The 15972-nt window shown below is 38.2% G+C and overlaps 1 protein-coding gene across 9 annotated transcripts in view; it reads right to left on the bottom strand.

Annotated features, from left to right (window-relative positions):
* Window positions 1-15972, bottom strand: part of nolo (no long nerve cord) — a 485538-nt gene that overhangs the window by 35295 nt on the left and 434271 nt on the right. For 3 of the 9 annotated variants that reach the window (XM_070101993.1, XM_070101995.1, XM_070101998.1), the window contains 6 exons: window positions 15036-15122; window positions 11483-11833; window positions 7071-7230; window positions 6144-6238; window positions 5560-5746; window positions 858-1006 (listed from right to left, as the gene is read on the bottom strand). In XM_070101993.1, coding sequence (XP_069958094.1) covers window positions 858-1006; window positions 5560-5746; window positions 6144-6238; window positions 7071-7230; window positions 11483-11833; window positions 15036-15122 — 1029 coding nt within the window. The remainder of the gene's footprint in view (window positions 1-857; window positions 1007-5559; window positions 5747-6143; window positions 6239-7070; window positions 7231-11482; window positions 11834-15035; window positions 15123-15972) is intronic. The other 6 variants (XM_070101996.1, XM_070102000.1, XM_070101997.1 and 3 more) reach the window with 4 other exon arrangements.

The raw sequence follows: 15972 nt of genomic DNA, 5'->3' as shown, positions 1-15972 counted from the left end.
GAACACATTGGGAAGCTTCTGTATTGTGCATAATAATGACTGCATATTAACTGATTATTTACTCTAGCATTTATTCTTTTAATTTCATCCAACAGTATCTCCTTCAAGGTCCACAGTCTTGTGGAAACTGAAGACTAGTGAAACTATATCCCTCTCTCTATCATTATGATAAAGTATTATGTGCAAGGAACTCTGTTCCTTACACATAATACTTTTTTGTAGCAAAATTCCAGTTGTTCTGATCACTGTGGATCCTGAGTGTCTTTAGCATACAACAAAAGCTCTCAATTCTCTGATAATTATAAGTGTTGTGTTAATGTTCAGATATACAGCAAATGTATGTATGGGTAAGGTTGAGATTGATGAACTGGTTTGATATCCTCATCTTCCACTACTACTGCTACTACTACAGGTACAACTACTATTTCTTCACTAGCACTCTAATCTCTTCATCTTTTAAAATTATCACTACCTTAAAACCACCTCTCTGTTACACTGCTATTCTTACTATTTCAATTACTATTACTTTAGTACTAATATTTGAAGGAATTGAAGCTTACCTCTCTTTCTTCAGATCAATTCTGAATACTCTTATCTTGTCTAGATTTTAGTAGTTATTATGTACTAGGATTAGTCTGCCCAAAATACCCTGGCATGATAGTGGCTTTCTTTGTACTTCTTTGTAAACATATAACCCATGACGCCTTATATAAAACAATCGAGAATTAAATATATCTAATCATATAACGTGTACCTTTTACCCTGAACTAAAAAAATCTGACGAACTGAATCAGAGTTACATTCATGAATGTGTAAAATCTTGTCCTAGTACTACCAAAGACTTGGAGAATTAATACCTCAGACCACTCGCCCACTCGCCACACTCCAGAGCACTGATAGTTGTAACATTCTTGTCGATGCCGTGGACGAGTTCGATCATCACACTGCGAGGCACTGACTACCGTCCCATTATGTAAACGGCACACCACATCACGACGCTGAAACGCTGAAAATTTTTATCTTGTGGTAAAACTGTTGTTTAATAAAAAATGTAGCTGACCTAAGACACTTCCTGGGCAATTTAATATTAAATTTCATGTTAAATTTAATATTAAAATATTAAATGTATTAAATTTTTATTTAATATGTTTCACCAAATACTTAATTTCCACTGACATCTGTGTTACACATGTAATTTTGATACATTGTGTATTACATATACAGTATATACAATACATATATCCAATATTGTTTTGGGTTTTCTATTGCTAGTATTAGGTGTTTACCTGGAGTTTACCTGGAGAGAGTTTCGGGGGTCAACGCCCCCGCGGCCCGGTCTGTGACCAGGCCTCCTGGTGGATCAGCGCCTGATCAACCAGGCTGTTGCTGCTGGCTGCACGCAAACCAACGTACGAGCCACAGCCCGGCTGATCAGGAACTGACTTTAGGTGCTTGTCCAGTGCCAGCTTGAAGACTGCCAGGGGTCTGTTGGTAATCCCCCTTATGTGTGCTGGGAGGCAGTTGAACAGTCTCGGGCCCCTGACACTTATTGTATGGTCTCTTAACGTGCTAGTGACACCCCTGCTTTTCATTGGGGGGATGGTGCATCGTCTGCCAAGTCTTTTGCTTTCGTAGTGAGTGATTTTCGTGTGCAAGTTCGGTACTAGTCCCTCTAGGATTTTCCAGGTGTATATAATCATGTATCTCTCCCTCCTGCGTTCCAGGGAATACAGGTTTAGAAACCTCAAGCACTCCCAGTAATTGAGGTGTTTTATCTCCGTTATGCGCGCCGTGAAAGTTCTCTGTACATTTTCTAGGTCGGCAATTTCACCTGCCTTGAAAGGTGCTGTTAGAGTGCAGCAATATTCCAGCCTAGATAGAACAAGTGACCTGAAGAGTGTCATCATGGGCTTGGCCTCCCTAGTTTTGAAGGTTCTCATTATCCATCCTGTCATTTTTCTAGCAGATGCGATTGATACAATGTTATGGTCCTTGAAGGTGAGATCCTCCGACATAATCACTCCCAGGTCTTTGACGTTGGTGTTTCGCTCAATTTTGTGGCCAGAATTTGTTTTGTACTCTGATGAAGATTTAATTTCCTCATGTTTACCATATCTGAGTAATTGAAATTTCTCATCGTTGAACTTCATATTGTTTTCTGCAGCCCACTGAAAGATTTGGTTGATGTCCGCCTGGAGCCTTGCAGTGTCTGCAATGGAAGACACTGTCATGCAGATTCGGGTGTCATCTGCAAAGGAAGACACGGTGCTGTGGCTGACATCCTTGTCTATGTCGGATATGAGGATGAGGAACAAGATGGGAGCTAGTACTGTGCCTTGTGGAACAGAGCTTTTCACCGTAGCTGCCTCGGACTTTACTCTGTTGACGACTACTCTCTGTGTTCTGTTAGTGAGGAAATTATAGATCCATCGACCGACTTTTCCTGTTATTCCTTTAGCGCGCATTTTGTGCGCTATTACGCCATGGTCACACTTGTCGAAGGCTTTTGCAAAGTCTGTATATATTACATCTGCATTCTTTTTGTCTTCTAGTGCATTTAGGACCTTGTCGTAGTGATCCAGTAGTTGAGACAGACAGGAGCGACCTGTTCTAAACCCATGTTGCCCTGGGTTGTGTAACTGATGGGTTTCTAGATGGGTGGTGATCTTGCTTCTTAGGACCCTTTCAAAGATTTTTATGATATGGGATGTTAGTGCTATTGGTCTGTAGTTCTTTGCTGTTGCTTTACTGCCCCCTTTGTGGAGTGGGGCTATGTCTGTTGTTTTTAGTAACTGAGGGACGACCCCCGTGTCCATGCTCCCTCTCCATAGGATGGAAAAGGCTCGTGATAGGGGCTTCTTGCAGTTCTTGATGAACACAGAGTTCCATGAGTCTGGCCCTGGGGCAGAGTGCATGGGCATGTCATTTATCGCCTGTTCGAAGTCATTTGGCGTCAGGATAACATCGGATAGGCTTGTGTTAATCAAATTTTGTGGCTCTCTCATAAAAAATTCATTTTGATCTTCGACTCTCAGTCTGGTTAGCGGCTTGCTAAAAACTGAGTCATATTGGGACTTGAGTAGCTCACTCATTTCCTTGTTGTCATCTGTGTAGGACCCATCTTGTTTAAGTAGGGGCCCAATACTGGACGTTGTTCTCGATTTTGATTTGGCATAGGAGAAGAAATACTTTGGGTTTCTTTCGATTTCATTTATGGCTTTTAGTTCTTCCCGCGATTCCTGACTCCTAAAGGATTCTTTTAGCTTAAGTTCGATGCTTGCTATTTCTCTGACCTGACCAGTGTCTCCCTGCGCATTTCAGATATATTGACCTCTTTTAGCCGCTCTGTTATTCTTTTCCGTCGCCTGTAAAGGGAGCGCCTGTCTCTTTCTATTTTACATCTACTCCTTCTTTTTCTTAGAGGAATAAGCCTTGTGCATACATCGAGTGCCACCGAGTTAATCTGTTCTAGGCATAAGTTTGGGTCTGTGTTGCTTAGTATATCTTCCCAGCTTATATCGGTTAGGACTTGGTTTACTTGGTCCCACTTTATGTTTTTGTTATTGAAGTTGAATTTGGTGAATGCTCCCTCGTGACTAGTCTCATTTTGTCGGTCTGGGGCTCCACGCATACATGTCTGAACCTCAATTATGTTGTGATCTGAGTATATTGTTTTTGATATGGTGACATTTCTTATCAGATCATCATTGTTAGTGAAGATGAGGTCTAGTGTATTCTCCAGTCTAGTAGGCTCTATTATTTGCTGGTTTAAATTGAATTTTGTGCAGAGATTTAAAAGCTCGTGTGAGTGTGAGTTTTCATCAGAGCTGCCTCCTGGTGTTATTACTGCAACAATATTATTTGCTATATTCCTCCATTTTAGGTGCCTTAAGTTGAAATCCCCCAGGAGCAAGATGTTGGGTGCAGGAGCTGGAAGATTTTCCAGACAGTGGTCAATTTTTAACAGCTGTTCCTGGAATTGCTGGGATGTTGCATCCGGAGGCTTGTAGACTACCACAATGACTAGGTTTTGGTTCTCGACCTTTACTGCTAAAACTTCCACTACGTCATTTGAGGTATTAAGCAGTTCTGTGCAAACAAGTGACTCTGCAATGTACAGGCCAACCCCCCCCTTTTGCCTGTTCACTCTGTCACATCTGTATAGGTTGTAACCTGGGATCCATATTTCGTTGTCCAAGTGATCCTTTATGTGGGTCTCAGTGAAAGCCGCGAACATTGCCTTTGCCTCTGCAAGCAGTCCACGGATGAAAGGTATTTTGTTGTTTGTTGCTGGCTTTAGACCCTGTATATTTGCAAAGAAGAATGTTATCGGACTGGTGGTATTGTTGGTACTGGGGGGGGATTTTTTTTCCGGCATTAGTATCTGTATCTGTTGGTTTGGAGTGGAGGCCATCGACTGTGGTTCCACTCCAGGAATGACTGGATTTGGTGTACGATTTCTGCCATTTCCTGCCAGTTTTTTTTCCTTCCTGGCACTAAAAAACCTCTCCCTCTTGAGTGGCTGTGGCTACCCAGGTTTTCCCATGGCCTGGATGTTTTGTATCTTTTTGTCCCCTTTAGATGGTATGCCTGGCAATTTAAGTTATAGCACAGTCTTTCCTGTACTGAAGAGGTACACATTTCAGGGTGAAAAAGCTTACAGGAAGGGAGTTTGCATTTTCCTGTTGTCATATGGGCATGACATTTTCTAGGGTGGTCATAGTTGCATGTCCCATCTGTTTTTCCAGATTTCCCATGCCAGCAGATACCAAGTGCATAGTATGTGCACAGGCTTGGTTTCCGTTTGCCTTGGGTTTCTGTGACTGTATTCCCTGTTGGTGCATGTTTCCCTGTCTTACTCCTATCCTCCCTAGCACCAACAATGGAGCTCCCACCAGTTGTTTTTGGTAATTTATCCTCACTATTGCTATTGGAGTCCTCTTGTTTGCTATTTCCTGCGGTATTTCTAGTTTGCAATATTGGTTTTATCTTATCTTTGACTACACTTGTTTCCCTACTATGGCTCCTGTCCTCTGAGGTCATTTATATGTATTCCTTCCTGCGTATAATTCCCGACTACCTGGACAAAATCTCCAGCTTCACCATTACTGTCTCCCAGGACAGTATCTCCAGCTTCACCATTTCTGTCTCCCAGGACAGCACCTCCAGCTTCACCATTACTGTCTCCCAGGACAGCACTATCAGCCCCACATTTACTGACTACCAGGACATCACCTCCAGCCAGGTGTAACTCGAGACTAAACAAAGTACAGTAACTATACATAACTATGGAACTCTCATGTATAAATCATACACTCTTAACTCACTTTTGTAATTCTAATATATCTTCTTGGGAAATAAAGTTATTTTCATCATACTATCACTTAATAATTTTTTTTATTATTAACACATCGGCCATTTCCCACCAAGGCAGGGTGACCTGAAAAAGAAGAAACACTTTCATCATCATTCACTCCATCACTGTCTTTCCAGAGGTGTGCCTACACTACAATAATAATAATTATAATTAAGTAAACACATTTTACAGAGGAGACTGACCATAATGAAGTGTGAAACACCGTGATGACTCGCACTCCGACCACTCTCCAAAATGCCACTGTGGACACTCTGTAAGACCACATCGCTGTATGGTGACTGGAGCTTCAAGTCCAGCATCAACACACAAGGCTCCATCTACTGGTCGACTCACATTGTTCACTCTCACCAGGCATTGGATTGAACGAACCTGAGCAACACTCGCAATTAAATAAATTTCTTGCAACCGGTCAACTTTGAAATGTATTATAATGTTAAGAAAGATTAATTATATTCTGGAAAACTTGAAATTTTATATACATACACTAAAAGGTAATAAAAATACCTATATATTCTTAAAATGAAATATGGCAGTGACCTTGACATATACTGTTAAAACTTGTTCATTATCATATAACTTTCAAAATACTACATGGATGTGCAATACCATAAAAACATATATGAAGACACTCCTGATTACCTCCCATTCCCCAGGCATTGTATGATCCTTACGAGTTTAGCTCTTCCCCATGACTGTAATAATGACCATAAAGTGAATTAAAAACTCTGAGGTGTGTAAGTGTGACAAGCTCTACACGAGTACTCACCTGGTAACCACTAGAAGAGCTGGTGAAGCCACACGTCTGCGAACACTCGGACCAATTTGTCATTTGCCACTCAAACTCCAAAGAATCGCGAGTGCCTATAAATTGGTACAACTCAGTGATTATCAGATAAAAAAAAAAAAAAAAAAATTAAAGAAGGATGGAATACTTGAAAGAGGATTAGAGAACAGGAACACAAAGATGATCATTATTTTAAGAATACATAAGAGAACTTGGTTATCCACTCTGAATCACTTTCATTGCAAGAAACAAATCTGACAAACTGAAAATAGCACACATTGTACTAATACTTAAAATATGTGGCCAGAAAACCCCTTTGAGCAACAGGCTTGTCTCATTGACAAACATGGTGATAATATTGAAAAAAGTCATGAGAAAAAATGGATTTGGAGAGGAAAACCTGTAGCACTCTCAAGGACAGGAGGAAATGTTGCAGTCTGGTGGGTAACTTGAGTTGTGATGTCTGTGCACCTCTGGAAAGACAGCTTAGGGTCAACCTACCTTAGTGGGAAATGGCTGGTGTATTAAAAATGCTAGATTTTAATTTTACATAATTATAACATTCAGCTTAAAATGTAAATAGGCAGAATGTGGAAAGAAGGATATTTACTTTAATATACTGGTTGTTTCCCACCAAGAGACAGTAACCCAGAAAAGAAATGCTTTCATCATCACTTCATTAGTGTCTTGTCAGAGGCATTCCAATACTATAGTTCAAATACTACAGCATATCTCTACTCCTCCTTCAGAGTGCAGGCACTGTACTTTCCAACTTCAGGTCTCAAAATCTGGCTAACTGGTTTCTCTGAATCCCTTCATAAATGTTACCTTGCTTGCACCCCAATAGCACGTCATGTCATAAAAACCATTTGCCTCCACTCCTATCTAACACACCCAGCTCCTCATTACCTTTGCCAAGGATTTCTGGTGTTCCTAGAGGGTGCTCAGTAGTTGTTGCATCACGGAGAAGGTCATGAGAGATCAAGCCACCAAATTCATCTCTTGGTGACGCAGCATGGCGTCCCCCCCTAGAGCTGATCGTTCTCTGCAGAGAGGTCGGTAAAAAGCTCTGTGTCCCCATTAGTGAACTCCTAAAATGCCACTGGCCTTGCCACCTTCTTTTGTCATGGCACATATATATACATAATTCAGTACTACTCTTAGTTCCTAACTCTAATATGCCTTTAAACCTTGCATTTGTTTTATGCAAAAAATAACTACTGTATTTGTTTACATTCTACTAATGCTACCAGTCCACTACATGTTTGTAGGTTTTCTACATTTCTTGTGAGCTAATTTTATGTTTTAATTCCTGGTTATGAGCTTACTGAAACCTGAGAGATGTAGGTTGAACAACTACCTTAAAATCTAAATAAAGATCCTCAATATATACAGTGGACCCCCGCTTTACGATCAGTTCCCAATGCGACCAATTATGTAAGTACAGTGGACCCCCGTTTAACGATCACCTCCCAATGCGACCAATTATGTAAGCATATTTATGTAAGTGCGTTTGTACGTGTATGTTTGGGGGTCTGAAATGGACTAATCTACTTCACAATATTCCTTATGGGAACAAATTCGGTCAGTACTGGCACCTGAACATACTTCTTGAATGAAAAAATATCGTTAACCGGGGGTCCACTGTATATTTATGTAAGTGCATTTGTATATGTATGTTTGGGGGTCTGAAATGGACTAATCTACTTCACAGTATTCCTTATGGGAACAAATTCGTTCAATACTGGCACCTGAACATACTTCTGGAATGAAATAATATCGTAAACCGGGGGTCCACTGTATTTCCAACTTGATTCATCTGTACAGTAAACCCTCAATTTAATCAAACTTGGTTTAATGAACTTTGGAAATATGGGACAAAATCTGCAGAGTTGATTCATTCACAAATAAATTGTTAGGTAAATAGACACAGATACAAATAATGTGACATTTTATTGTGGCAACACTTCACTCTCCAGGAGCTTAGTCAAGCCATAACAGCTTAACATTATTATTATTATAATCAAAAAGAAGCGCTAAGCCACAAGGGCTATACAGCGCTGGACAGCTTAACAAAGATCCTGGAGAGTGAAATGTTGCCAAGGTAAAAATGTCGCATGTTGCATCTGTGTCTATTTACCAAACATTTTGTTGGCAGTTCTAAGAAATGACAAACAGCAATAGTTACAGAATTACCCATCATTGGTACCATGATGGCAGAACAACCTCATGTCTATCCACCATACTCATCCTTCCCCTCGCTATTGACTTCATTAAATCGAAGGTTTGCCATTATTTTACGTTGCCTTGTAGCCCTCGATAAAAAGTATTTTTCACAGTAATATGGCTACCAGTTTTTCCCAAAAAATGTTAATTAGTAATAATGTGAATGTTTAACCAGTTATGAATGGGTTCATTATTATTATTAATGTTTATTATTAATATAATTAAGTCATAGTGTTTATCATCACTGCATCTACTGATATTCTCACTGATATTGTATATTTTTGATTAAATTTGTAAACTACAAAGCTCTTTATTTTTCCAATAATTAGTAATGTTAAAAGAAACATAAATTAGCTATTATTATTTTACAGTGTTAAGCTTCATCTGCACAAATCCCTAAACTGGGTAATAAAAATGATTATTATGTAGATATATGGCAGCTCTTCAATGACTTAAGTTAATATTAAGGTCTCACTGTATCAAAAATTCGTGATCATTTATGCATATAAAAATAAGTACAGAAGGACCCCCATATCCACGGGTTCAGTTATCCGTGACCCAAAAATAACCCTTAACTTTGCATAATAACGGCCTCAGAGTGCAAAACTAGTGATGGCGGTAGTTCTTCAAAGACTAAGAGAAGCTGTAAAGTACTTCCCGTCATTGAAAAAGTGATAATTCTCCACCTACTGTACATAATTTATCAATTAAACTTTATAATAGGTACGTATGTAAACAAAAAACCCCGTCAATGAAAAAGTGATAATTCTCCACATACCGTACATAATTTATCAATTAAACTTTATAATAGGTACGTATGTAAACAAAAAACCAACTTAGGTTCTTGGAGTGTACCCCAGGAGGATGTGGCGGTCCTAGCGTATCTTAACATCAGCTAAGAAAAATAATGTTTACCAAATTTCAAATTCTATTGTTAATTTTTACTCATGATGAACAGCAAAGTTGGTTAATATCTTGATGCTGGTGAGGACCCCTGTGGATTTAGTGCTTCTCCATAAATAAAATAATATTAATGATCATAATAATATGACATGAGCAATACAATACTTAAGAGTATGTATTACTCATGTCATAATTGTTGAGATTCATGTCATTGACAGTACATTGAGACTGAACTAGCAATAATTATCCACACTGTGCGACACACTTCTCTAACAACACTGACTGCTAATCTAAACTATTACTGTGTACATATCTCTATTACACACAATCTCATCTTCAATATATACAGTATTGCACTGTTCAATTATACAAGTGCTGTACATGTACAGCACTTGTATACTATGCAAATAAAAATTTTCTATGTAGAAGCATGTCTCGAGGGAGATCATCGCACTTGTGATATAATGGGAGTGACCTTAATGTTATGTCACACTTGTAATCTAATGGGCGTGGCCCTACTGTTACACCTGTTAGGTCGATCGTTAAATTATATACTTCCATACTTCTTATGACATGGTGTAATTATTTTGTATACTGCATATAAGTATTTGCATACAAAATAACCACAGGGGGAGTTGAATGATAGGCCGTTTGTGTATTGCAATCAACACGTCAAGAGTTTGCAGTGTTCTAGAAATAGAGCAGGAAATTCAGGCAGATTTGTTCAGGGGAACCTCGCCTGCACTAATCTGCCTAATGTGTTGATTGCAATACAAAAGACCTAGAGTTATCATTTAACTCCCTATCTGGTTATTTTGAATCTTTTTTCACTCGTTCATGATTTTTGCATCATTTACTTATATGTGGATGTATATATGCTTATATACATATACTATACTGTGTATATATATACGCATATTCTAAAGAGAAATTCTGAATCGTGTGAGCGAGTGATACTGTACGTATTAAAACATTGAGATATTAAAGGAGAGTAATGCAGCATAATACATACGTATTTACAAAATATCACTACAATTCTGTAAACAACTATGGATATTATTACAAATATCAATGCAACACATATTTCTTTTATAACTGAGAATATCAATGACTAAACTTTAATAACAGTAAAATGTTTGATGAAATACACAACGTAAACAATAATATAAAAAAGTTGAAATTAATAAAGGAACTAAAACCCACTTTGAACTATTTTACTATCTGTGTCTTTCATCTAAGCCTCATTACTGCTGTATTAATCTCAGGCAATTGTTCAGTCACATGCATACACAAGTTAATGTTAGAAGCAAGTGCATGTTGTCCGGTCACCAGACTTGACCAGCATGCAAGATAGTGCAATGTTAAAATAACATAAGATTCAGTAATAGTAGAAACAAGTGTATCATGCATGAAGGAGGTCCTCACTTACAAGTTGCATTCCTGGTGCTTCAACTTGCTCATGAGTTGGCAGACACTTGCATAAGTTGACAAGTGGTTCAATGACACTATAAGCCGTGAAGACCTCTTTTATCCACCTTCACCAAGGATTATCAAATATGACAAATTTCATTGCACTTATCAAAGTATAATGAAATTTGTTTTATATTTTACCCTCTGTGTGTGAAATAAAGGTCTTCTTTGATTAAAGTGTTTCTGAATCATCACAAACCAATTTTTTGTATAGGAAACTCACAAAGAGAAGATTCCATTTTATGAATTTGCGCTTTGAATCTGTTGTAAAAATGCAACTGTTCTGCATGTTCCATTTCTTAGTATGACTGTACTACCTTGCGAGTTTGTAAGTTGCAAACCTCCTGTAAATATTAATACTGTATCGTAAATTCAATGTAAAAATGTCAATACATTACACATATGCTGCAGCGGGTAATCAACAAAGGCACAAGCTCAAGACCCTGAAGGCTGGAGACACTTGTTGACGTTATGCTGCTCTATACCATGTGAACACAAGCTTGCTTTAACACCAGCGGCTACATTATAGAATCCAACTCCAGTTTGATATTTGCTAAGTTAAAAGCAAAGAGGGCATTTATTATTTTGGTTATACTGTACTATATTTAAGAGTTATTATTCACAGGAAATGTTAAAGGTTAAAATTGCAGGAGTTATATTCTAGAAGTGAAGAGCAGTAGAGATGTAGAGTTGGTCGGTAGAGAGTTGTTGGAGCATCTCACCTCCAGGTGGGAGAGTATCTTCTGGAAGTAGGGTACGGAACGAGAGGCTCCAGAGCTGGTGTTGGGAGGTGCAGGGGGCAGGGAAGGGAAGGCTTCAACGTGCGAGTGAGGGGTGCCAGGGAGGTCGTACTGCTGGTGCTTATGGTGTTGCTGGTCCAAAGGGTTGGTCAAAGAATGCCAGAGGTGAGGATTGTTTGTGGTAGTACTGGTACTGGTGCCCATGTCCCAAATGGGAGAAGAGGTACCCTGATTTGGCCAGCGGCCTGTGCTACGATCTGAGTTCAGAGATTCACCACGATTTGACCAAGACCCCAAACGCTGACCTGACCGAAGGAATGAATGGTGGCGGTGCTGGAGGGAGGGGAAGGAACCATGCATTGAAAAGGAAGAAAAGGAATATAAATGTACTTAGTCAGGGAGGGACACAACAGCACATCAGTGTTAAACAAAGCATCATTCTTTAACCATGAATGAAAATCAAAACACATCAATAATGTGAGGGAGAATATAATATATCTTATACCACTGTAGCTGACAAATACATGTACGTATACAAAATATTTAAAAAACTTGGACAACCACTGCTGATAATGTTTTACCCAATACAATAACCTCAGTTTATGTATATATGTAAAAGTGCAATAGTATTAATTCAATAAAACAGGCTGAAAGAAAGATGTTATAATAAGCATAGCAGATTATTTTTGTACATAATAAACTGGGATGATGTTGAATAAAATGATAAAATCAAACTGAATTTATTCAATCTGCTTTTATAACCAGGGATTATGAATATGTGACTCATTAATTACCTGAAGGTGATCCCAGTCCACTGTATGTGAATAAAACTGTAACTAACAGGTCTTGGCTTCCCTCACCACACACATTTTGGTGGTATAAGTAAGTGTATGTTAATTATTATTAAACCTCAGCTGTATTAAATGCATAGTACTGCCAGGAGTACACTGAGAGACAACACAATAAGTGTCCAGGGCCCCCAACTGTTCAATTGCCTCCCAGCATACATAAGGGGGATTACCAATAGACCCCTGGCTGTCTTCAAGAAGGCACTGGACAGGCACCTAAAGTCAGTACCTGACCAACTGGGCTGTGGTTCGTACGTCACCTTGCGTGCGGCCAGCAGTAACAGCCTGGTTGATCAGACCCTGATCCACCATGAGGCCTGGTCTCAGACCAGGCCACGGGGGCACTGACCCCTGAAACCCTCTCCAGGTAAACTCCATTATTGTACCACATTTTATTTTTAATTTTGATTATATTTTTGAGTAGAGGGAGGATACCAGTCACTGCAGTATCCAAGAGACTGCAGATAAAGCAAACATATTAACCACACAAGATTCAATGATCGCATTACCAAGGAAATAGCAGCAGCTCTCCAACAGCAGCAGCAGCTCTCCAACATACAGATATGATGGATCAACAACTTGGTGATTGTTATAAAGAAGAGCTCTGTCTTTAAAAGAACCTGACAGAAACTACATTTATATAGTGTGTTATGCTTCAAAAAAAAAAAACTAATATGAATGCAAAATATACCTCAGAAAGATATTGGAGAAACATGTAGAGTGGCTGGTGCCCCATGGTCTATTAATCAAATTTTTCATTAATTACAGAAAACAGGACTACCTCAAGACAGCTGTAGAAATAAGAAAACACAAACACGCATGTGAACAAGTGGCAAACAAAAAGCACTGATTTACTCTCCTCACTGCGACACTTTGATAAAATTCAACCATTTCTATGTTCAAGGCAACAAAATATAAGCTAAAACTCCTATTTCACTTAGTAGTGTTGGCATACAGAGTGATGGCTCCCATATAGAAATTGGAACATGAATCAACAACTGCTATGTTGTGCAAGAAAGGTATAAAATCCGACAATATGAAATAAAGATATCCAGATGTTGCACATGTGTCTTAACTAACTGCTATGTTCCTTGCACTCAACTGCATCCACGTATTTAAGGTTGACACATTAACTGTAAGTGATTCTCTATCATCCATAAATATTCTCAACTTCATAAGTGTCAACTGTGGCATCCTTGTGTCAGAAGCCAGACACAGGTATGGTAGGCTTGTAGACAGTGGAGTCAGAGTACACCTGTGGATTCCATCTCATACTGATCATCAGCTGCATGAAAAAAACTGATGAATAGGCAAGGAGAGAGTATATTAAAACCTCTCAACTAGTAATTTGAGGACAGCAATGTGAAAAACATTCAATTAAACTTCTCTGATTTGAGACTGAGGGAGACTGACATCAGTCAGCCCATCTATCACTATTCTATCACACAGGAGGAGCCACATATCTATTGTGCCTTCCAATAAAAGCAGCAGACTCCTGGATGCATTCATCAGACAGCCACAGTCTCATGACTTGGCCTACATGGCTGTCAGTATTCAACATATTAATACAATGAATCTTAGAGTCAGTATTAGGAAATTTACTGCTTAAAGTCATTCTATTTTATTCTATTTCAATCCTGGGTAATGTGTAGATGCTGTTACACTGTCATTTTCCACCAAGGCGGGGTAACCCAAAAAGAAGAAACACTTTCATCATCATTCACTCTATCACTGTCTTGCCAGAGGCATGCCAACACTACAGTTAAAAAACTTCAACATATCTACACCACTCCTTCAAAACAGGCACTGTACCATCTTCCTCCAGGACTCAAGTCCGTCTAGCCGGTTTCCCAGAATCTCTTTATAAATGTTACTTTGCTCACACTCCAACAGCACGTCAAGTCATAAAAACCATTCTATCTAACACGCTCATACTTAAATAGGAATAATATTGGACAAGGATAACTACTGCAGGCTTTGGTTATCCCAGTGACATACTGCCAACAGTAGTCAAAAAACAAATAGTATTTTATTAGGACATTGTTGCACTTTATATAGAGCTTTATCAGCTCAACTACACAGAGAAATGTCCCAATAAAAGGTTACTCAAACATTTTTTTTTCTTCTCTGTGGTACACTGCTCAAAAATATGTTTGAGTAATCTTATATTGTTACACTTCCCTGTGTGTAGATGATTTGATCAAGCTCTACATAGAGTGCAACAATGTTGCAATAAAAGGTTATTCTCCAATAAGTATCTTTTCTTCACTATTGTTGGCAGTATGCCACTGGGATCCACTGTAGCACAGACTGTGTTTCATAATATGCAACAACTGGTCATTCTGGTAAGCTCTGGTGCTGAAGAGTTCAGTTTAGAAGGATTACAATGTATTAGTTACTGGCAGTTCTTAAACTCAACTGTTCACAGCTAAGTCACAATTCAGAGAACAATTCTATCTAAAGTTTCCTCTGTGAATTGTGGGTTAATTGTGAAATGTTCCAGCCACAGTATTGAGTTATATTTTTCATACTTAAATGGATTACTACATTCATAAGAGAATAAGAAAAACTTATTGTAAATACTGTCATGGTTCTATATTTGAGTCATTGCATCGTATTAGTTGCAACATTGTGTTGGTTGGTGAGGACCAGTAACAACATGCCACATTCTCCATGTGTTATCTTACCTTCTTCTCTGGATCACTGTTATCTGGTGAGAATTTTGACTCAGTTTCCAGTCCACTAAGACCATCTTCAAGAGAATTGCCATTTTCCTGTTAAGAATATTGCTATGAATGTCTTAGACACCCATGTACTGTAATGATCTTTCAGTTCATCAATCTATCTACTTTTCAGCTGATGTAGAATGTGTATAAATGACAATTATTATTATTATTATTAATATCTTATTTAAAGCCTAGCAGTAGTAATACAGTATTACTACTGAATTTTGCTCGTTAACTTTAAAGAATTTTGCCTCGGTGGGAGACGGCCATCATGTTGAAAATATATATATATAAGTACTGTATTATGTTAATATTTTAAAATGCAGCAAAATACATAGTACAATTAACTGAAAAGTTGCCAGCATAAATAACTACATAACAGTCCCTGGTAAATAGTCCACCAAATATAGTCATATTTCAAGGTGTGCCAATGCTGGCACTATCTTGTTAATGCACATCATTACTGTATATATTTAAAGAGGTGCCTTATACCTATTATAATATTATTGTTATTAAATATGTTATATTTTGAGCAATGAATCCCTACAAAGAAGCTTCCAATATGGACAATGCCAGGCTGGAATAATTTTATTCAAAACTTCTAATATACATACGTCTATACGCTGGAACTGTCTAGGAATGTAAACAATTACCGTCATATGTGTAACTAACTTTAACAGTAATATATCTGATAAGTTTGTTTTATTTACAAAAGAGAGAAAAGAAGACTGTTAATGAAAAAGAAACCAGACATCTAAAAGAAAAGAAAATGCTTTTGGCTTTTAAGTGAACTTACAAAAGTTGCTAACATTACCTATGTTAGAATTTTATTGAAAATTTGACCATCCCAACATTCTGAATAAAAAACTATAATATTTAATACAAAAGTGCACTGTAC

This window comes from Cherax quadricarinatus, chromosome 79 (genome assembly GCF_038502225.1).
Source record: "Cherax quadricarinatus isolate ZL_2023a chromosome 79, ASM3850222v1, whole genome shotgun sequence".
NCBI classification, from domain to species: Eukaryota; Metazoa; Arthropoda; class Malacostraca; order Decapoda; family Parastacidae; genus Cherax; species Cherax quadricarinatus.
The sequence above is the reverse complement of the archived record's forward strand: the minus strand, read 5'-3'. Positions and strand labels throughout refer to the sequence as shown.